Source organism: Nannobrachium achirus (assembly GCF_963921795.1).
Source record: "Nannobrachium achirus genome assembly, chromosome: 14".
NCBI classification, from domain to species: Eukaryota; Metazoa; Chordata; class Actinopteri; order Myctophiformes; family Myctophidae; genus Nannobrachium; species Nannobrachium achirus.
Window position 1 is genome coordinate 50,437,687 of NC_137821.1, and position 22,831 is coordinate 50,460,517.

The 22,831-nt window shown below is 43.1% G+C and overlaps 2 protein-coding genes across 2 annotated transcripts in view; both read right to left on the reverse strand.

The window, feature by feature from the left end:
- Positions 1–1,321: 1,321 nt before the first annotated feature.
- LOC308298114 (H-2 class II histocompatibility antigen, A-Q alpha chain-like) lies at positions 1,322–7,263 on the reverse strand (the record flags this gene model as incomplete). The annotated part of the gene is made up of 4 exons (XM_080741671.1): positions 1,322–1,446; positions 4,123–4,404; positions 5,700–5,948; positions 7,200–7,263. 4 exons carry the CDS (start codon positions 7,261–7,263, stop codon positions 1,322–1,324), a joined length of 720 nt encoding a protein of 239 aa, XP_080597797.1.
- Positions 7,264–20,693: 13,430 nt separating this feature from the next.
- LOC308297720 (H-2 class II histocompatibility antigen, E-S beta chain-like) overlaps positions 20,694–22,831 on the reverse strand; it is a 5,611-nt gene continuing 3,473 nt past the window's right edge. Inside the window, exons 4-7 of the mRNA XM_080741275.1 lie at positions 22,791–22,831; positions 22,081–22,194; positions 21,314–21,345; positions 20,694–20,991 (exon numbers count right to left, since the gene is read on the reverse strand). The exon at positions 22,791–22,831 is cut by the window's right edge and continues 27 nt beyond it. Of these exons, the coding sequence (XP_080597401.1) occupies positions 21,314–21,345; positions 22,081–22,194; positions 22,791–22,831 (187 nt within the window). The 3' untranslated portion in view covers positions 20,694–20,991. The remainder of the gene's footprint in view (positions 20,992–21,313; positions 21,346–22,080; positions 22,195–22,790) is intronic.

The window sequence follows — 22,831 nt, forward strand, 5'->3', positions numbered from 1 at the left end:
GCCTGAAGAGCTACACACTACGGGAACCCCATGGCTATGTGCTCTGTTATTTATTATAAGTACGTTTCTATTTTCCGTTTATTAGACCTTGTGTTCCTGAAGTATGTGTTTGTTAAGTTTCTTTACGCCAGTTAAATTTATGCCTTTGTGTATTTGAGTTATTGATTGTTGTTTTCTTCATCACTGAACAACATTGCCATTTCCATCATTCCTGTATTGGTCCTCAATATGGCTGGTGTAGGACAACAAATGACACCCATAGCAGCCTTCACAGATGAACAGTGTTCTGATTGGTGAAAAACAGTTTACAGTTTAGGCATTTAGCAGACGCTTTTAATCCAAAGCAACTTACAATAAGCGGGTAATACTGTTACGGTTGTGTGTGTGTGAATATATTCAACATATGTCTGTTGAATCGCCTTAAAGGGCGACCTCGCCCTTTAAGGCGAGGTCGCATGTCACCCTGAGGTGTCTTACTAGTACATATAGTTTAATTTATATAAATGTATTTGTGATTTAATTTTCTCCATTAATTAAAAATAAACCTTTGCCAGATATGGATTTGATGTCTGACATAATCATATCTGACACCATAGACCTCATGAGATTGACAGAGTATGTCCGTATATCCACAAGTTTCCGCGGGAGTTTACTGGAGACTATCCGGACCAAACTTCCGGGTTTAACAGCAGACATACAAGCTCACGTCGCGTCGCAGATGCAACCCGTTGAGAGCTTGTAAATCGGCGCCGGAAGATCGATGCAAACGTTTGCGCAATGCACTATGGGGCGTAGGAAACTCGTGGATAGACCACATGAGAATGACACAGCATATGTCCATATATTGACATTCCAAGATATGGGCTTAATATTGATGACATCAGGGATCTCCATATATGGGCATGAAAGGGACATGGACTGAAACAGAGATCTTCATATTTTTTTCAAGTCTGACTCGGGTCAGGGCAACCACACTTGCAATTTCCTATTGCATCTTTCTAGTTTAATAGCCTTGTCCGACAGCCTTATCATGTCATCTCATGTCTCAGGGGATGCAGGGTGTTTTATTGAAGTAATAGAATATATTTTTGTTGAAACAATTCATCAAATTACATTTAAACAAATCAAGAATTCATGAATAGATTTATATAGTACATGTTTTTAACCAACACAACATGTTTTAACTCTCACCCAATGGCACAAAAAACCTTGATTTAATTTCCTCTTAAATGATAATGAACAGTACGTAGACCTACTGTACAAACTATTACATTTCACATGAGTATGTCTTTTGATAACGTGGTAAATTCCCATTTCATGTTTAGTTGCATTTGTTTCCTTTGACGAGGAAGAAGGTTCCCATGGCAACTCCCAGCAGACCCAGGGTCAGCCCCACACCACAGAACACAGCAGGACCCATGGGCTGGTGCTGGATCAGATCCACATCTGGAGAGGAACACATATGAATATACATGTATTATATGAATAAACATACACAGAAAAAACACCTCTCTCTGTTTGTCTCCCCCCCCCCCCCCCCCCCCTCTCTCTCCCTCCCCCAATGAGTGTAAGATCAAAGGAGTCTATCCCTATTTCAATGCGCAGGACACCATGGGACATTGATTGCGGAGTTGGAGCATAACACCTACCATTCAACCCCCAGTACTTTCCACAAGACTTGCATCAACCTAGCCGTGTTAATTAGGCTGAGTTAACGATGCCCTGGATCAAAACATGACGAGTACTTCAAGTGTTCTACCAACTGAGTTGCTGATACACAAAAGCATGCATCTATATACCGGTATGATGGGTATACTGTATCTCCAAATACCAAAAACATACCCACCCTAAAAAGACAAAGTGCAGTATGTTTTTGGACAAACAGGATTGTTGTATCCCAAAGACCAAATAAGCCCTTGTAATTGTGGAAAAACTTCAAAAATAGTACAAGCACACAACGTCTCAATGTAGATCGAAGTATTTTAATGTTTTTCAAAAAAGCAAATAACAAAGCAAAGAAGTTTAAGGATAAGGGTCATGGACAAAATATAGCTAATAGTGTAATATCACTTATATGCAGATTTCTCATCTGGCTGACCAATGGCTTAAACCCATTTTTCATTTTGACACCGTACTTTGGCTTTTTAAAATGTACCTATGTTTCGCAGGGTCTATATTCCCTGGGTTCAGTGGTGTGTTCTATCACACACTACACAATATATTGCACCTTGTGTGTCACATTTGCAGACTGTCGCCTCACAGCTAGAAGGTCCTGGGTTTGATTCCTGCCGGGGATGCTGTGGGTGCTGGGGGCGTGTTCTCTCCTCCGCGTCATCAGTGCCCACACCCTAGGTGGGGTTGACGAAAGGGCCTTTCTGTGTGGAGTTTGTATGTTCTCCCTATGTCTCCTAGGGTAGATACCCTCACAAAAACATGCAATAATCCTGGTCTCTATACTGCCTCCCCCTGGCCAGCAGGGGTACCTGATGGAGGGGAATGGAACCGGTTGGACTAATGTGTTCCTTCCACGTGCTACATCCAACCGAGGAAGCTCCCCCTATCAGGTGATAAGAAGTGGCCTGCTCACTCCTCATGCACTGAAGGTACCTGACGGAGGGGAATGGAACTGGTTGGAATAATGCGTTCCTTCCACACGCTACGTCCAGCTGAGGACGCTTCCCCCTATCAGGTGATAAGAAGCAGCCTGCTCACTCCTCATGCACTGAAGGAAGCTTGAGCTAGAGGTCTTCACGGGTCCAATTCTAACTACCCGAACCCAAAAGGACCCGGGGAAAATGGAACTGGACCCATTTGGCCCTGTCTATAATTTGGAATTTGAGAACCGTTACCCGACCAGCCCCAAAACGTGACAGACCCGGTCCGAACGGCCCCGCCTGTTATTAGAAAATTTTGACCCGATACCCAAGCAGAACGAGAGGTCCGAGACCCGAACCTGTGGCCCCGAAATGAAAGAATGCCAACGTTATTATATTAAGATTGTATGAGACGTGACGTCTTTCTTACCTAAACGTCGCCATGGTAATGGTTGCAGCTGTTGCTGTCAGCGGTGCTGTCTCTCGTCACAACATGATCTTTTCCCAGACCAGTAAGTCAATCAATGCGGACAGTTTGTAAATACAAATAAATCCATGTTTTCTTTAGTCTATTCCTTCTTCTTTGGCTAGCCAATGCTAACGCTATCATTTTCTGTCGCATGTGTTGTTCATTATATCCTTCTGCTTTGAGTTTCCAATTATGCTTTGCAGAGCATGACAACACGCAATGACAACTCCATTGTAAACCCTTAACCAAAACGTTACGTTAATATCAACGATCTTTGATAATAATAACAATCCAACTGCCCCATGCAGTGTCGACTTGTGACTGAGTGAGTTCTAAACAACTTGTCACAACCAATGCATCAGATTACATGCTGCATCGTTTAGTGCCATCTTGTGGCGTAATCTATTTAGTGCAGTTGATGCGTTCTTTCATTCAATCTCGGCTGACTCGGCTCCACTCGGGTAACACAGGAACCGGCGATTTCACAATCAGATACCCGGGATCCGGGGCAGACGGCCCCGGCCCCGGCCCGCCCCGTGGTAAATGCTCGGAAATGGCCCCGTTACCCGGCTCGGGGCGGGTCGGATCGCGGGTAATTTCGGATCTCGGGCAGGTCCGAAGACCTCTAGCTTGAGCACAGATCGGGGCCCTCCCCAGGTTGGCAGAGGGAGAGCAGAGCCAGGATTACAGCTTAGGTAATTGGCACCGGGTGAAAAATGGGTTATAAAATCATTGGAATAAATATTTTAGAAAAAAAAGGAAGAAACAAGAAAGCGTTTCTGATACGCAACTGATACACAGGAGGAGAGGCTGGGGCAGTAAGAATGTTGACTTCAATAGCTAAGTCTGAGGTGAAGGCTTAAAATATAAGCTATATATTATGTGGCTATTGTCTTTCTTTAGGTGATAATTAATGGCCGCTGGCAAAATAATTCACAAATTAAACAATAGATCTGCCACACTACATTAGTATTAAAACTGTGCGTGGTCACCAGAACACAAAATTCTAGAACACACACCGGTTAAGGTTGGGTTAGGTTAAGGGTTAGGGTTTCTTACCCCACACTCTGGTGCCAGGTTCAGTCAGTGAAAGGTGGTTGACTGTACAGCTGTAGATGTCTCCCTGCTCTGGCCTGAACTTCACACTGGCGATCTGGTAGAAGGTTCCATCGTCTTTGGGGTACGGGACGGTGGTGGTGATGTTAGTGGTCAGGTTGAGGTTGTTCCTGTTCCATGTGATGGTTACTGGTGCAGGATAGAAACCAGTCACATGACAGATGAGAACGTTGTCCACTCCCAGTTCAGCATGGCGCTTGGTGTAGATCATGATGTGAGGTTCATCTGAGGACACATGAAATACACAAAGATACCAGTATAGAAACATTACATACAATATATTCACATGGTGGCCATTTTGCCATAAAGTTAATAAATGCCACCCTGTTTTTCAATGCAAATTGCAAACATGGCTGCCAGGTACCGGTATATCATGTTATACACACACACACACACACACACACACACACACACACACACACACACACACACACACACACACACACACACACACACACACACTCACGCACGCACGCACGCGCACGCACACACGCGCACACACACACACACACAGTTTCTTTATGTGACCATAAAGAACCTAGAACACATTCACACATTATTACCAGTAAGACTCCCTAATCGGGAGATAAATAGGGCTTATTTCCAAAATCTTCCTGATCCATGTTGATGACATGAGTGTAGACATACTGTGTAGTGATTTTCGTGATTTTAGGGCAAAATCTGTAGGAGCAGTGTCCAAAAATTTGTTTTTAAAAATCGGCCTGAAGGTGGCGCTATATGGGACAGATTCATGTTGATGGGATGAGTGTAGACATACTGTGTACCGATTTGTGTGATTTTAGGGCAAAAATTTTAGGAGCAGTGTCCAAAAATGTGTTTTGCAAGAATGAGCCTCATGGTGGCGCTACAAGAGGGCCATGTGAGAAATGAGGGGTGGGGTCTCCGCGTTGCCTTGGCGGACGAATAGGTACCGGCCCCGGCTCTCCCGGACGCTCCTAGCCCGAGTTACGGCATTTTATGTGAGCTGCAGTGGAGGGGGTCCTCCACTGGGGGCGTCACCATTTTCGCATCCATTCTGGAGCACCAGGAGTGGGTGGTCCCCAGGAATTCCCCGTGATCAGCCCCGTTGGGGTGGTCATTTGGTCATTTTTTACACCTGGGGGTCCCTGGAGCTCCGGGGGTCCTTGGAGGTTGTAGTTTGGCAGGTAAGGAGTGTGTGTGCAAAATTTGGCGTGGATGGGGGCAACGGTTGTGGAGATATGAGCAGGGCAAAAGTGTGACGTGTGACGTGTGACTGACGGACAGACGGACGGACAGACGGACAGCCCGTGGAGGTTTTGGTAGTAAATGCGACCTACGGTTGCAATTATTATTATTATTATTATTACCCCTATTATTTCATATTCAATGTTTTCATTGATTTCAAATACTGTATGTTCAACAGTCGTGTAGTTAGCAATTATTGCAACCGTCAGGTCGCAGTTATTATCAAAACTTCCACCGGCTGTCTGTCACACCGGCTGTTGTTAATTTGTATAGTTAATATTATTTCTGCATACCTGGTTCCAATGGTGGGCTCCTCGGGTCATTGCGGAAACTGTTCAGGTTGTGTTTGCAGATGTGCTGCTGACCCAAAGCAAATGTATAATGTCCTCCTGAGTAGGTGATTGGAACTATAAAGGCAGGCTGAGGCATCACCCCCTTCCCTTTGTTGAAGTCTGCGTACCAGGCCACCTCACCATCCAGTGCATACATGTCCTCTCCATCTGTGTCTGAACAACCACAGACACTGATATCCTCATGTGAGACTGTAAAGAAAACACATGAAGTTAAATTAAACTTCAATTATCTTTTTTTAATATATATATATGTCACGGTTAGATAGAGAAACAGGGAGATAGATTAACGGAGCACTCGTGGTGCCGCACGGGGCGGAACAAGCGGTCGCCACACCAACGTCCTACAGGCGGAGCCGCTCGATTGTCCACGACATTGCAAGCGGCGCGAAGGCCAGCGGACCTTGGTCCTGCTCTTCGCCCCCGAGCGCCGCAGGCGCGAGTGGCCGCGAAGAGCGGGCCAGGGCCGTGCGGCCGGCGGAGCGCCGCGCGAGTTACGAAGCCGTGGTGAATGCAATCGTTATATTTATGCCCAGGCCGTAAGGCCTGGGCAAGCCCACGATAAATGCCCTGTCCAAGTGACTACAACGGAGCTAACGGCTGTTGTCGCCATCTGGTGGTGATTGGTGTGTGGTGAACTACAAAACGAGCGCTCTTACCATGATTTCACTGAGTTACCCAAACTCCCTGTAACATATACATATATATTTTATCCCACGATTTTTGTAACCCATTTTTCACCCAGTGCCAATTGCCTAAGCTGTAATCCTGGGCTCTGCTCTCCCTCTGCCACGCCTGGGGAGGGCCCCAAACTGAGCTCATGCTTCCTTCAGTGCATGAGGAGTGAGCAGGCCGCTTCTTTTCACCTGACAGGGGGATTTCCCCGGTTGGACGTACAGTAGCGCGTGGAAGGAACACGTTATTCCAAACAGTTCCTTTCCCCTCCAGCATTATAGAGACCAGGATTACTGCATGTTTTTGTGAGGGTATCCCACGTAGGGTGTGGGAGCAGAGGAGGGAACACACCCCCAATGCCCACATTATATTGAGCCTAAACGGTTCTGCCGCCATGTAGAACCGTTTTATTTTTTTTTTACTTTAAAAATAAATCATTTCCTGTGAAAACCCTTTTTTTTTAGAGGGGTCCACTTGGAGGGGGGGCCCAGGTCTTTGATCTTGACCCCCCTCCCTAAAATATGTATGACGGGCCTGACTGTATGTATTCTATATATACTAGATAGGCCTATATAAAGTAAACCAATATTTTACATAATTTTATGAATATAAATGTTTCATAAAAATGATATATATAATGTGTGTGTGTGTGTGTGTGTGTGTGTGTGTGTGTGTGTGTGTGTGTGTGTGTGTGTGTGTGTGCGTGTGTGTGTGTGTGTGTGTGCGTGTGTAAATCTATTTCATGTAGACCATTTTTTGTGTACTTACTGTGCGGGATTGCTTTGACACCAAGCACAGAAGAGAGGATGAAGATGGTCGCTGAAATCTTCATCATCACAGATAAAGTTGGAACTGAACTAAACTGAATAACCAGAATAAACATATGAGATCAAACAGATCAGAATAAACAGGTGTTGACGTCAACAGAAGCTGTGTAGTCTGACAGAGAAGGAAGGAGAGTTGTTTATGTACTTTACAAGAATCAGCCAATCAGATTAACGATACAGTGTGGCATCATCTGTGTCCAGGAAGACGATAGTCTAGAGAAGAGAAACAGATCATTTGAATTTACACAGAAATGTAATTTACCCCGGATCAGTTTATTATAAGATGTGCACAGTATGTGTCCCAGGATCAATTTAGACTAATAGCTGACATATGATTAGGTATAGGCTAAGGTATAACTCGATATACTCACTGACCGAAACGTTGTTTCTTCAATCTTTTTTTTTTTTTCTTTTTTTTTTTTTGGTTCTGCACCGTTGGGCAGTATTGTTAATATACTGTAGGATGCATGCATGCCTTCATAACACAAAGCATGCACTTAATAATGCATGCAACTTTTTTTTATATATATAATTTTTATCCCAAGATTTTGTAACCCATTTTCACCCAGTGTCAATTGCCTATGTAATCCTGGGCTCTGCTCTCCCTCTGCCGCACCTGGGGAGACAACAGACAAACCTCATGCTTCCTTCAATGCATGGGTAGGCCAAGTTGTTTCTTTTCACCTGACAGGGGGGATTTCCTTGGGATGGACGTAGCACGTGGAAGGCACACGTTATTCCAACCAGTTCCATTCCCCTCCATCAGGCACCCCGGCTGGCCAGGGGGAGGCATTATTGAGGCCAGGATTACTGCATGTTTTTGTGAGGGTATCAACCCTAGGAGACACGGGAGAACATGCAAACTCCACACAGAAAGGCCCTATCGCCAACCCCACCTAGGGTGTGGGTGCTGATGACGCACCCACAGCATCCCCCGGCAGGAATCGAACCCAGGACCTTCTAGGAGATGAGGCGAAGTGCTAACCACTGCGCCACCGTGCCCCCATGCATGCAATCTTTATAACACATGTATTGTATAGTCCAGGGGTATTCAAAAGGGGGTCCGGGACCCCTAGAGGGTCCTCAGTGTTACTACAGGGCATCCTCCAAATCTTTGTGTGATAAGAACTATATTTTTTCTACGCTAACCACTTGAACCCTAGGATCCCTATTATGTGTGGAACATTAGCCAAGAATAGCAGATCTACAAGCTCACAGTGCCACGCGCTGCGAGGCGTTGGGAGCTTGCATATCTGCTATTATTGGCAAAGAGGTTTGGTGTAGAGGGAAAAGAAGAGCAGTGGTTCAATGTCTAAAATTACACATTAACCAAAAATCTACACTGATGATAGTGCTGTCAAGTCTAAGCTGTCTAAGAAATCTATGAAGATTTTTAATCAGCAAAACAATTTTATACAATACATTGTGGGGGTCCCTGTTTTATCTCTCTCTCAGCTAAGGGGTCCTTGGCCTGGGTTGAAGACCCCTGGTCTAGTCCCTATTGTCTGCCTAGTGCCTAGACAAGTAGGGTCACGTCGTTACCAATAACTAGACTTTAGTAGGTCAAGCTGTTGATAACTCTATAAGGTTGGGCGATATTAGGAAAACCTTTGATATTCGATAACGTTGTTGAATACCTCGAGATCGATATTACTCACGATATTGGTAAAAACAATTGCATTATATAGTTTTTAATGGGTTTCTGCTTTAGGTCCACTGCCTGCCTAACTCATGCACTGCAGGGTTAGGCAGGTTTTATTGAAATAACCCCACCTGGTTACAGATGGACTGCTTTTTTGCATGTGCTACGTGCATGCATATTGTGTCTGTTAATTAATATGACACATACACCAATGTAGCGCGACCACGGCAACAACCGGGAGGCGAACCCGGGCCGCTACTTTACTGGGCGCATACGTTAACCAGTCAGCCAAAGTGCCAGGCACGTTGGCGAGTGACCAACGCGCTACCCCGGAGCCTACAGTCGTCCCCTCTACCTAGAAGCGCGACCACACGCGCCGGCCAGGATCTAAGATCGACTTTGAAACCGGGGGGTTCAAACGCAACCAGGGATGGGGGATCGACACCTCCTCCTACCACGACTCCGTACAGTATTTCACGGCACTGCCCGGCGACCTTAGGGACCGCTGCCACCAATGTAGCGCAACCATGGCAACAACCGGGAGGCGAACTCAGGCCGCTACTTTACAGGGCGCATACGTTAACCAGTCAGCCAAAGTGCCAGGCACGTTGGCGAGTGACCAACGCGCTACCCCGGAGCCTACACCAATACCTCATTTCAAGCTGTCTTCGTCGATATGTATGCCTTGCATATTGATACCTCGATATCAATATATTTTTGATATATTGCCCAGCCTTATACTGCACTATAGTTTCCCAAACAGTGGGTCGGGACCCATTTGTGGGTCACAGACCAATGTTTATGGGTAACAACAAATATATATTTTTCCTATAGTTAAAAAAATATACACAGTAAATCTTATACATTTTAAAAACGAGCAAAGAAACAAACACATCTAAGAAATTCCGCAAATACAAAATAATACAAATAAAGTAGTGAAAATAGATTTACAAGCTTGCAACATGCCGCGAACACGTTGTGCACTTGTAGATCTGCTATTTTCACTTGTTTGGGTGGCGGGCAAACATCTAATCTCTCTTTTGGGTCTCGGCCTGAAAGGTTTGGGAGACACTGCTACAGTGAGTAGCAAGAGCAGGGAAGAGACAGGCTGATTTCCCCTTCAAAATCCCTGTGTTTGTTTGTGGTTGAGGGTGCAGGCAGGGGCGGAGCGTCCGGTTAAGCTGAATAAGCGGCAGCTTACCGGCCCACGTACCGTGGGGGCCCGGCCGTCAGCTATGGTCAGATCACATGGATCTTATCATCTTTAGTTTATTAGGATGTGGACGCACTTTGCGTGCTCCGCCTCTAGGTGGGGCGGCGGGGCCCGATTATTGTGGCTTGCATACAGGCCCGGTTCTGACTTGTTCCGCCAGGGAAGCACTCTGTCCAACTGGATGATATTATCTCCGCTGGCGCCCAGCCAGAGACGAGAGGACTTTTTCTCTCTAGACTTTCAGGCCGCTACGCAGCCTTCAATCCTAGTCCTATGTTACACAGATGAGCACCGCGCAGATAAAGAAACATATGGTTTTTCAGAAAACCATCAAGATTTAGAAGACATTTTTAGGTATTTCTCAGGTCTTAATGGGTTTTAAACATAAATAATTAAAACCTAGGTCTGATTGATGTCTATCAAATGATGTCCTGTAAGCAGACTGATGATCCATGCTGTAGGACATGAAGTCACATGATTAAAAGCTACACGATGATGGAAGACATTTTGCTTTGTGCTCGAGATTCAGGATTTCTTTTTTGCTACATCTTGTGTGCAGGGACATAAGAGTACAATTATTCCTGTTTCGGTTCCTCAGATATAGAGGGTATGCGTGTGACATCATCATCATACCCGGAAGTTATGTGGGAACGCCTACTGAGTGACAAAAAACTAATTTCTGGCCTTGACAGCTCATATATCCAAACAGAAAAGTCCATCTGATTGCACGAAACGATGTTAACCCTCGTAGGGTCTTCGGGTCACTTTGACCCGGTTTTCAATTTTCAACATCAAGAAAAAGTATGTTAAAATATGTTTTTTTCCATTAAACTTCTTCTGCTTGGCTTATTTACTGTATTAGACATGTGATATGAAAATGGTACATGTCATGCATTTGCAACACCCCCCTGTATCAACATATAACACCCAGCCTACACCCTACATTGATAACAATTCAATCAATATTATCTCCGCCAGGCTGGGATGTCCAAAGGTGAGGGATTATGTTTTCGTTGCTTCTGTCTGTGAACAGCTAATCTCAGTCACCAGTCAGCGTGAAACTTTACATGTACTCCCCCGGGAAGCCTAGGAAGATATTCAACCCCAAATCGTCCTGTTATAGCGCCACCATGAGGCAGAATTGAGCAAAACAAGTTTTGGGGGATATTTACAATACCGATTTTCTCTGGTCATTTGATCAATGTCATGACCTACACAGTATGTGTCACATTTTCTATTCAGATTGGCCACGATTCCAAAGATGCTTACGATTTTTGCGGGAGTGGCACATTTTGCTACCAAATGGGAACTTCATCCCTATGTCACTTTACAAATTCCAAGTTTCACAGCATTCCGACGTGATTTGTAGCATTTATTTTATTTTATTTTATTTTGAGTAGCCAATTATGGTTTACCCTCTTTTTCTCCCCAATCCAGACCTTATGCTAATTGATTCCCCCCCTATGTTGTCACTGCTGTTGTATCGTACTGAATCACCTGACAGTGAGGAGCCCCCACCGAGAGGACGTAGGGCATTCGCCCTTCGTCCTACTCCTCCCTCCCAAAACCAGCTGCCGCCGAGTCTGGCTGTAGGAATACATGTAGTGACAATCATCACCCTCTCCGCCCAGCTTCCCTTCCCTCGAACAACAATTGTGTTTGCATAGATGCCCCACAATTGTTTCAAATCCACAACCTCTGTGGTGGTGGCAGGGACACTGTGCCACCCGAGTACCTGTAGCACTTTGTGCAAATCAGAATGGGACAAGAAATATTTGACATATAGTTCTTGATCAAATGACAATAGGGATAATATGTACCAATTGGTGTGAGGTTTGGACAAAGTCTAAATGGTAATACCAACAAGATATTTTGCAAAGATCAGTCTCATGGTGGTGCTATAAAAGACAGATGGGAAAGATTTCTAGTGGAGTTTCTTTCTAGGTCTCCTGGGCGTATGTGTGCCAAGTTTGATGCTGAAGTGGTGCCTGAGATTAGATGTTCACACAACGGCCTGATGGTGGCGCTATAAGAGGCCAATGTGAAGAATTTAGGGAGGAGCTTCTTCCTAGGCCTCCCGGGAGTGTGTGTGTGTAGTTTCACACTAATTGGTCCAACTTGCCTGAGATTAGCTGTCCACAGACAGGAGTGAAAACATAATCCCTCACCTTTGGCCATCCCGGCCTGGCGGGGATAATAAAAAATATTGATTGAATTGTTAGTAAAGTAGTTAGTAATGACAATCAAATTGTGTTTAATATGATTTTTGGGGGATTTCTAACTACTTTAGAATGGTTTAATATGAGCCGGGTCAAAGTGACCCGAAGGCCCTGGGTGTGACTAAAACACGAGGATCCTACGAGGGTTAAACAGCGTTAAACTCACTTTTCCACTCACTTTGCCACTCGATTTGCCATTCACTTTATGCATGCGCAAACCCTCTATTGCAGTAATTTTAAAAAGAAGTAATGAACATGAAACATATGTGTACAAGAATGAATAAACAAAGAAACAGCACCAGTGTTTGATACGTATTAACGTCAGGTTTGTGCTCCTTTTTCCTAAATCGTAAAAAATGTGTCTGTTGGGCCTTCATTGTGGTGTGTTATGGAGCTTGAATGTGCTGTGTGCAAGGTTTTTACTCTATGTTATAAACAGCTCCTCATATGACATCTGCATCCTGGCTACTAGCTTTATCTGAGACACTGTGGGGGTGTGTGTGCGTGTGTGCGTGTGTGTGCGTTCAGCATTGCTAGTAAAATGCTGTTGTAACATGTTCATTTAAGTATCATCCAATCCAAGCCTCATCTCACTGCTGACAACACCATCAGCATGTCTTCAAACAGCGTTGGTTATTTAATCAAAGTGTCACATCAGAGGTTTGGCTTGAAACCTGAACTCGTCACGTAAACTGAGTGAGGACGGAGAAATGTCTGTATTAGAGATTGTCTACACCTTTGACCTTTCATGACGAAGGTCATTAAATATCGACCACTCCTATACCATCTCAGAGCTGGGCTATAGGTGCAGATTGTTTGTTTTTATATTTGGCAGCCTATAGGACATACCTACAGATTGGTTGTTAGAGGGTTTCAACAACGTGGGAGGCCCAAAAAGGAGGCAAAAAGACTGGCAAAGTAGGCTGTTGTGCTGTGTCTGCTATAATTGATAGCGACCAAAGTATGGAGACATGTAACCTTACTGCACCTACAGTTAATAGGTATAATATTTGTGTTCTTGTATGCTCTCCACAAAAAGTGTGTGTGTGTGTGCGTGCGTGCGTGCGTGCGTGTCATGTGAGTAGTCACTTGTTAACTCACTCAATGTGTGAAAGTTGATAGTTCTGCAAACCCGAATGCCATATCAAGCTAACTGTACCTATCTTGTTACTGAGTGTTCTGAGTGTTCTGCTTTCTCTGCAATTTCTGCCTTTGTTTCCTCCATCTTTCACCTGAGGTGACCTCCAGTGACTGACTGACAGTGTTGGGTCCAGGGACCACGAGGAGTCCAAATGGACCCTTGTCTGTAACTCTGAGAGTGTACCAATGGAACAAAGCCTATAACTAGATTACTTTTCTCAGGCTGTCCAGGTGCACATTGGGTTGTAGAGTCATTCTCAGTCTCACCCTACAAAGTTAAAAGGGTTGGAGCTGAGTAAGGGGTGGGGTGGAGGGAGAACCTTCCTTCCTCTCTTCCCTTTGGTTGTGTGGGTTTGTGTCATATTAGTTCAACTGTAACTAACACTGTGCAGACTGTCAGTCAGTGCAGAAATGTAGAATTTATGATCTGAACAGTCAGCAGTATTTGCTGACCGACCGAAGCTTCTTTCACTTGCAGTGAAACCTCATCCCATCTCACTGTTGATTCATTTTGTCAGGATCATCAAAATATCCTCCAACAGGCATTGGTCATGTGACCAAGGCGTCGCATCAGAGGTTTGGGTTGAAACCTGAACTCACCATAGAGGCAATAGAGAGCGCACTGCCCCGCCCCCAGCTATTCATTTCAATGCAAGTTTCTCAGTGGCGTTTGAAGCACCCGGAAGTACTGCCGGAAGTAGTAGAATTGGTCTAAATTTTAAGGCAATTTTTGCCATTTCACAGAAGTGTTAAGCACCGCGCAGGCGCACTAGGGTACGCAGTAGCATTAGCATACACATGCACAGTAGCGTTTAACTGCACTCCCAGATTTGACCACCAGGCTAAGGCTGCTTCAACGTTCTACCGTGGTTCTGGGGGCTTGGAACTCACCCACTTTCACTTCCTGCTTCACTCAGCAGAAACACACTTTTCATTATTGTGTTAAACAGTTATTGGGGCAGCCATTCTTAATAGTATTAACTCTACATTTTTATCCCACAATTTTGCAACCCATTTTTCACCCAGTGCCAATTCCAATTGCCTAAGCTGTAATCCTGGGCTAGCCATTATTGTCATGGAACAGAATCAATGGGGGTGAATTTAGTAAATTTACCCCCATTGATCCTCACCCAGATGCATTTGGGTCCCCATCCAGGGCCTTGTATTCGGGTCCCCATCCAGGGTCTTGTATTCGGGTCCCCATCCAGGCCCATGCATTTGGGTCCCCATTCAGAATCAATGGGGGTAAATCATACTATACTATTTATATAATCATGTTTTTGTCTTAGGAATGCAAAAATAAAATTAAAAAAATGGTCACTTTGGGGGTGAACTACTCCTTCAATGGCATTGCCTTTGGCATTTTATTGTGTTTTGTTCTTATTACTCTCATAGTTGTAATTATCTATTTTAGTCACATTATCAATTCATACATTGTATTTATTTGGTCCTTCATTATACATATTATGGGTTGCCTTGCCTATTCAAAGCAGCATTATTTGAGGTTCATGTATTCTCACTGGCAGACCTTTGAAAATATATGGTGCCATCTTCTGGCGGGACTGCAGAACAAGGGAATGCATTCCATAGAAAATGGGAGAATGGCAAAACATCCCTTAATGGGACGGCCACCTTACTGATTGAGTAAACAGCAGGCTGAGGCTCATCCACAACTTTATTTATTTCATGAAGCCAGCCCTTTACAATATCCATTGGCTCATGAAGGGGCCCCAAACTTGGGCCGTGTTCTCTCCTCCGCGTCATCAGTGCCTACACCCTAAGTGGGGTTGGCGCAAGGGCCTTTCTGTGTGGAGTTTGCATGTTCTCCCTGTATCTCCTATAGGTGCCTTCACAAAAAACATGCAGTAATGCCTCTAGCTGGCGCCTGATGGAGGGGAAAGGAACTGGTTGGAATAACGGGGGAAAAAAGTCTATGACATCATAGGCCATATGAGACAATATGTCCAAATATGGGCTTAATATTGGTGACATCAGAGATCTCCATATATGGGCATACAAGGGTGAAGAACGTATATTGATGATCAGGGAATTGACATCAGGGATCTGATGTCATCAAGACATCAGATCACGCCTCAGCATGACATATGCCTCAGTGTGACGTGACGGACATGATCTGCAGGTTTTCATACTAAATAGCGACCTACGGTTGCAATCAACTGACCCAAAAGTAACAACAAAACAAAGTACGGTATACGGTAATGGAAGTATTCCATAAGTGTTGCGCTGGCCGTCTGCCCCACACAAAATGTTGCCTCTGAAAACAAAGAAGCTTTGCTTTCTTGAGAGCAATGCTAGGCTGTAAATGACATCATGGCTGTCATGAACATAGCACAAAATTCAAGCAGCACAGCCAAGTCTTTGATTAAACTGTTATTGAGCCGATCAATCATTATTTAGAAAAAAATATGCTGCTGAAATCTAGCGATTGACCAATCAGAGTCAAGCATTCAACCAAACTGTGCAATACATATTATACTTAACTGTATACATCACACTCTGTCGGTGATCTTTAACAAACAGGACAAACAACATAACAGTCCAGGAACTCCAACATAAGAAAGTCAACAAGGAATTAAATGCCTACAGTCTTTATTATAGTGACTGAATCATTACAAAAGCAAGCGTATTGTGTATTTGTTTGTTTGTTTGTTCATCTATTGTTTTTTTGTGTCCCGCAAAATGAATTTCGTCAAGGACAACATCAATAATCTATCATCTAATAACCAATCACTAAGGTCTTCCTCTGGGATTATAAATGATCAAAACTAACAAACATGAGTGTGGCCACACCTAGAGGTAGTAGCTAGCTACTGTACATATGTGTGTTATGAGAACAACAATGGAAATCTGACTTAATTGTGTTTGTTATGTTCACTTCACTTATCTTTTAACATTCAATGTATGATGGCTGCTAGAAATTAAATAAATCAAATTAAATCACAAACAATATCAGACAGTCTCTTGACCTGAGAGATGTAACAGGTTCTACACAGCAGCCATGAAATGGGATTCTTTCTTTCTTTCTTTCTTTCTTTCTTTCTTTCTTTCTTTCTTTCTTTCTTTCTTTCTTTCTTTCTTTCTTTCTTTCTTTCTTTCTTTCTCTTCCTTCCTTCCTTCCTTCCTTCCTTCCTTCCTTCCTTCCTTCCTTCCAATGATACTAATGAAGGCTCTGTTCCATTCTGGTCAAATAGAGTCAGAGTGCTGATATTCTGCATGTTGGCTCATTGGAAACACTCTGCCAAGCCATTGGGTCTAAAAGAGGGGTCCATCGACCCTTGTGGTTCCTTGAGGGGTTCCAAATTCCCGCTTATGGGTGTGTATTGTAACTCTAAGAGTATACAAATGGAACCAAATGGACCCTTACAGGTCCATTTTGTTCCGTTTGTACACACTCTGAGTTATGGGAAATTAAAATGTTTAAGAACCACTGCGCTACAATAAATGGAACAGAGCCTTCGTCAGTATCATTGGCAACACCTGTGAAGGAAGTAGGGAGGGGGACAAATTTCTTGCCAATATGTCTGCAGTGCATAATATGGAAAACAATAGAAACACAATGAGAACAAATAAAATAATCAAATAATACACATCATAAATGGGAGATCGGTAGCCATACTAACGGGGTAGAAAGATATTACACATTTCATGGCAAGCTCGATAGAATACATAATGGACCTTAGCTTGTCCCACACTGATGCATTTTCTCCCCTCACATCAGAGCAAGAGACAGTGCAGTGAAGACTATGGGTAAAGAAGGCCGCAATATTGAAACATAGCTGCTGAAGAAGCGGCAAAATGACAAGACACATCTGCAACTCTACACCTTACTTCAACATTAAATCTACACCAGGGGTCTTCAATGTTTTTCAGGCCAAGGACTCCTTAGCTGAGACAGAGATGAAGCAGGGACCCTCACACTATTATTGTATGTAACATTGTGTTGGGAGATTAAACTTTTTCACAGATAGCTCATAGACTATGACCAGTGTTTTTTGTTTTGTTAATTTCAGACATTTTTACACAGACGTATCTTTGCTGAAAATAGCCGATCTAGAACCTCGCCAACGCGCAAGGCGTTGTGAGCTTGTGGATCTTCTATTTTTGGCTATATAAAGTTCTTCAGAATAGAGATTCTATAGGGTTCCAAAGTGGTTTATGTAGAAAAACATATCCTATCAGACAAGATTCAGCGGCCTCCCTGTAGTAACTGTGACCCCCTAGGAGTCCCGGACCCCCTGTTGAAGACCCCTGCTCTACACCAAACAATTACCCTATTATGTTAAATATCATTGTAAATACATGTTGAAGATCATTACTTTTCATTTAGATTAAAGGACCACTTCACCCATTTTCCACCAATCTTCAAGTAATTGGTATCCACAAGTTTCCAGCGTCCCATTGTGCATTGCGTAGAAGGTGTGCGGCAGTTCTGGCGTCGCAGCCGAGAGTGATCTACAAGCTCACAGCGGTTGCATCTGCGACGCGACGTGAGCTTTTATGTCTGCTGTTCTCCGGACGTGTCCCACACATAATTCTACAGTACATTCTCGTGGAAACAGGTGGATACTAATAGCCTACAATGGGTGAAAAGGTCCTTTAAGTATTTTCAGTACAATGTAGCACACATTTCGCCATTCATAATAAGACCAATAATCAAATAATCAAACCACAGCAATCCAAATCCAAAATCTAACAGCTAAACGTAAAATCTCTCATGATTATATCATTGTAAGACAGTCGGGATTGGCTTATTGTTGGTATCACCCGGTAACACGTTTCAATGCGCTAGAACGCTGGGAGATGGCTTGCTGAGGTGGAGCGCCACACAAACCATCAGCTCCCAGTACTTGCCGAACGACTTGCCGCACCCAAGCCCTGCTACTCATCACATGCTGAGTTGGCGGTGTCCGGGATCGTACCCATGACCTTATGGTCCAAAGTAGGGCTGTTCGATTTTGCCCAAAAATAAAATACAGATTTATTTCTCAGAAAAGTACATTTTCTATTTAGATTTATATTTTTTGGTAAAATGAATACATTGTTTAAAAAAAAAAGTGCAATCAAATATGTTTTTTTTTCTTTTTTACTCAGACTTATTATATTGCAGAACCTTGTCATGTCTTAGGAGGACTGGGCTGTGGACTTTTTGTCCCGTGCAGTGCTCTAATGAAAAGTGAAAATCTATTTGACGATTTCCTTTTTTTTAATCTTCCAAATAAAAAAACATGATTTCAATTAAAAATCGATTAATTGCCCAGCCCTAGTCCAAAGGCGAGAGATCTATCGCCTGAGCTACCCAGACATTAAAAACTGTCGCGTATGAATGACTGCACGCAATCTCATAATCTAATAATAATAATACAACTTAAACTATTTTGATTAAATTATTGTAAATTATTCAATACTAGAAGCTGGGCCGCCCTTCGGGCGGCCCAGCGTCTAGTCGGCGACCTGGCCAACTCGGGAACGATGTAAATAGGGAATGAATGCCCCGCCCTTTAATGCAAACCCCATTATACCTGTTGTCATAGGACCCGTTTTGACCATCTGTTTGCCTGTGTCCATTTATGCCCATATATGGAGATATCTGTTATCTGTCTGTCTGTCAGCGTCCGTTTTATGTCCATATATGGAGATCACTGCAGATATAGTTCTGGGTCCATTTTATGCCCATATGCCCATATATGGAGATATCTGTCTATTTGCGTCCATTTCATGCCCATATATGGAGATCTCTGTATCTGTCTGTCTGTGTCCCTTTATGCCCGTATATGGAGATCTTTGTGATTCTGCGTAAACTTTATGCCCATATATGCCATTTGCGTCCCTTTTATGCCCATTTATGGAGATCTCTGTATCCGTCTGTCTGTGTCCCTTTATGCCCGTATATGGAGATCTTTGTGATTCTGCGTCCATTTTATGCCCATATATGCTATATGGAGATATTCAGAGATTTTTTGTTGACTCATGTGGCGTACGTGATGTCAGAGCCTTTTATGAGTGATGTCACAATGAGTCAGCGCTTGCACCGATTTCCTCCGGAACAGCCTGATGTCAACAATCAGCTCCGCATAAGGATATTCCGAACGTTTCGGGCCGGTTTCGGAAAACCGCGCGTCGGTTCGGGTCGAGGCCCGGCACTGCACTCCGCGCCGCGGCGGGGAACGTGCGTGCCGAATCTGAAGCCGGTGGGACGAACGGTTCTCGAGATACGCGGATTACAGACAGACAGACAGACAGACAGACAGACAGACAGACACGCAGAGACTTCTCGCATTTATAGATAGATATTCACAAACATAGCCAACGTTCTTCCTTGTTACAACCACGGTTGTATTTTTGTTCTGGTTTGTTTTTAGTTTGGAAAGGTGTTGTGCCAAGTATGGGCATGAGTGTGTGTCTGCCTGGTTCTGTGTAATTCAGGTGTGCCAAATTCAGCTAATCCATGAAGACGATTGGAGGGGAAACATCCAGGCTGACCAACTCCAATTGGAGGGGTAGCTTCCAGGATTTCTAGCTCCTGAGTGGCTAACTATCACAGAGGTTACTGATCAGAACCAAACCACAGTGACGCAGAAGGAGGGTGTGTGAGGAGGGATTTGAGAGGGAAGGTGGTTTCGGATGGCGTAGGAAATGGACTTAGATATCATTTTTATATAGACCGATGCCAGGCCATTTTCCACTTGGCATCCTATCGTACATTGAAGCTAGTAGTGTGTATAGCTTCGATGTACAGATTATTGATGTTTTGATTGTTTACATTTTTTGTATTGATTTTTCTGAATAGATTCTTGGTCTACCTATGTTTTTTAGATTCATATTTCTATGCATTTGATGTATTACTGTTGATGTATTGTTGTATTACCTTGTGCTGTCCTTGCTTATTGATTATTAATTGTAATCATCAGCCTGTTGGGACTTGTATTACTCGATAACGACCGCTGAGCCAGACGTTATCACTTAAGTATAATTCAGTACGTGTTGTCATTGACATACATTTTATTTTTGTTGTCAGATGACAACACAATTATAAAATGTGATTTGATGATTTGCTCTCAGCATGCTAACAGCACACAGAAATCACATTGAGAATGTTTAGCCAGTTTAGTGAAAAAGCTGCATGTTAGAAAAAAGGTTTTTGAAGTCATCCTTGTTGTTACATTTAGGCTACAGTATTTAAAGGAGTAGTTCAACCCCAAAAGGACTTTTACTCACGACGCCAGGGAGACTTGAGTTCAATAATATTTTGGGGTCATTTGGGTCCCCATTCGGAAACAATGTGGGTAAATTTACAACAATCACATTTTTGTCTTTGGAATGCGACAAATACCAAAAACAATATATATACTGTATATTGGAACTCAAGTCTCCATGGCGCGAGTAATCAAATGAAAAAAAATATAATTTTGGGGTGAACTACTCCTTTAAAAGTTGATGAGATACACATGTATTTCCTCCTCTCTCCACGGTACCAGGGTGCATCAATGACTTTCTGCATCTGTGAAAACACAGACATCCAATAAGAACCCCGTAAAGTGAAAACACAATGAACCAATCAGAATTAGACTACTAAGTGGTTCTCAAAGTGAGGCCCAGAGACCCTCAAGGTTCCAAATGAACCCTTGCATGTCTGCAAATGGAAAGTGAACCCAGCCTTAAATGTCGGTAAATCCGAGAGGGTATATGGAACCAAATGGACCCCCATTTGTAGGTATATCGGTAATGGGTCCGTGAAAACAATATGTTTGAGAATCACTGAATATAAATAAAAGTTAAATCAAATTGACTGCTACAACTGTCTAAAAGTTTAAGTTTCTCACCTACAGGTTGTTGGTCGGCACCAGAACATGTCCTGACAAAAGAAGAAGGTAAAATATGAAATATCACACACACGCACACAAGGATGCACAGGCACGCACGCACGCACGCACGCACGCACGCACGCACGCACGCACGCACGCACGCACGCACGCACACACACACACACAAACACACACACACACACACACACACACACACACACACACACACACACACACACACACACACTCAGCACTACTTACTTATTGGCCCAAAATCAAACAATAACTTTTAACATAAACCCACAAATGGTCCTCCTGCTTTTCTTTTTGCTTATTTTTCCCCCCACTATTTCGTAGAACCCACATCGTGTCCTCGGCTATTTGCATTTCTGCTGTCATTTGTAATATTATTAGGCAAATTATCAGGTGGTACGCAGGACCGTTGAGTGGATAATTCAACCCTGGAACAATGAAAAGGTTTGAGCACCACTGACATAGAAACATTACGATTTGGAGACATTTATAGAATCGGGTCAATATATTCAAACTACATGCTCAAATTGTCATGTTTTTTTTCAAAAATAGTAGATCTACAAGCTCGCAATCTGCTATTTTTGTATAGTAAAAGCTTGAAATAATAGTTAAAGTGGTTAAAATCTAGAGTTACACAATTGCATTCCATAGTAAATGGGTTAAACATGTAAATCACCTTGTTTCTTCCACTGTTAGTAGATCATCTAATTAAACATGTTCATTAAAACATATTAATTAAACATGTAAATCACCTCGTTTCTTCCAGCGGTAGTAGATGAATCCAGACAGGAACAAAACCAGACCCAGAACCAGACCAGATGCTCCGATGGCAATCCTGTTCCTGTCTGCCTCTGGCATGGAGTCATCTGACAATATAGAAACATTAAATTATGTTATATTATTTATATTATAGTCAGTGGTGGGAAAAGTACTTTCTTTACTTAAGTAAAAGTATTAATACTGCAATGTAGAAATACTAATCTGCTACAAGTAAATGTATGGAATGTACTTGAGTAAAATACAAAAGTATTCGTATCAAAATGTAGCCTACTTTAAGTACAAAAGGGAGAAAGTACTCATTATGTAGAATGCACTTTAAGTACCAAAAGTAGAAAGTACTCATTATGCAGAATGTCTCAATTCACAAGTTTTCAAATGTATAAAAAACTTTAGAAGATAGCAGATCTACAATCTGTGAGATTTTTCAAATGGCCTAAATTTAATTAGTGACAATAGTAAAAACTAGTTGTGGAGATAGTGGTGTAAAAAAGTGGATTAAAAACTACAATACATCAGAGATGTAGTGGAGTAAAAGTAAAGTAGGCCTACTGAAATAAATCTTTACTTTGTAATATTCTATTCTATTCTATTCTGTTCTGTTCTATTCTATTCTATTCTATTCTATTCTATATTGTAAAGTAAATAACAGTAGAATACATTATATTACAGTAGGGTCACTGACCCCAGTGCGCAAACATAGGTGCGGTCAGGCTGGGGTGTTCC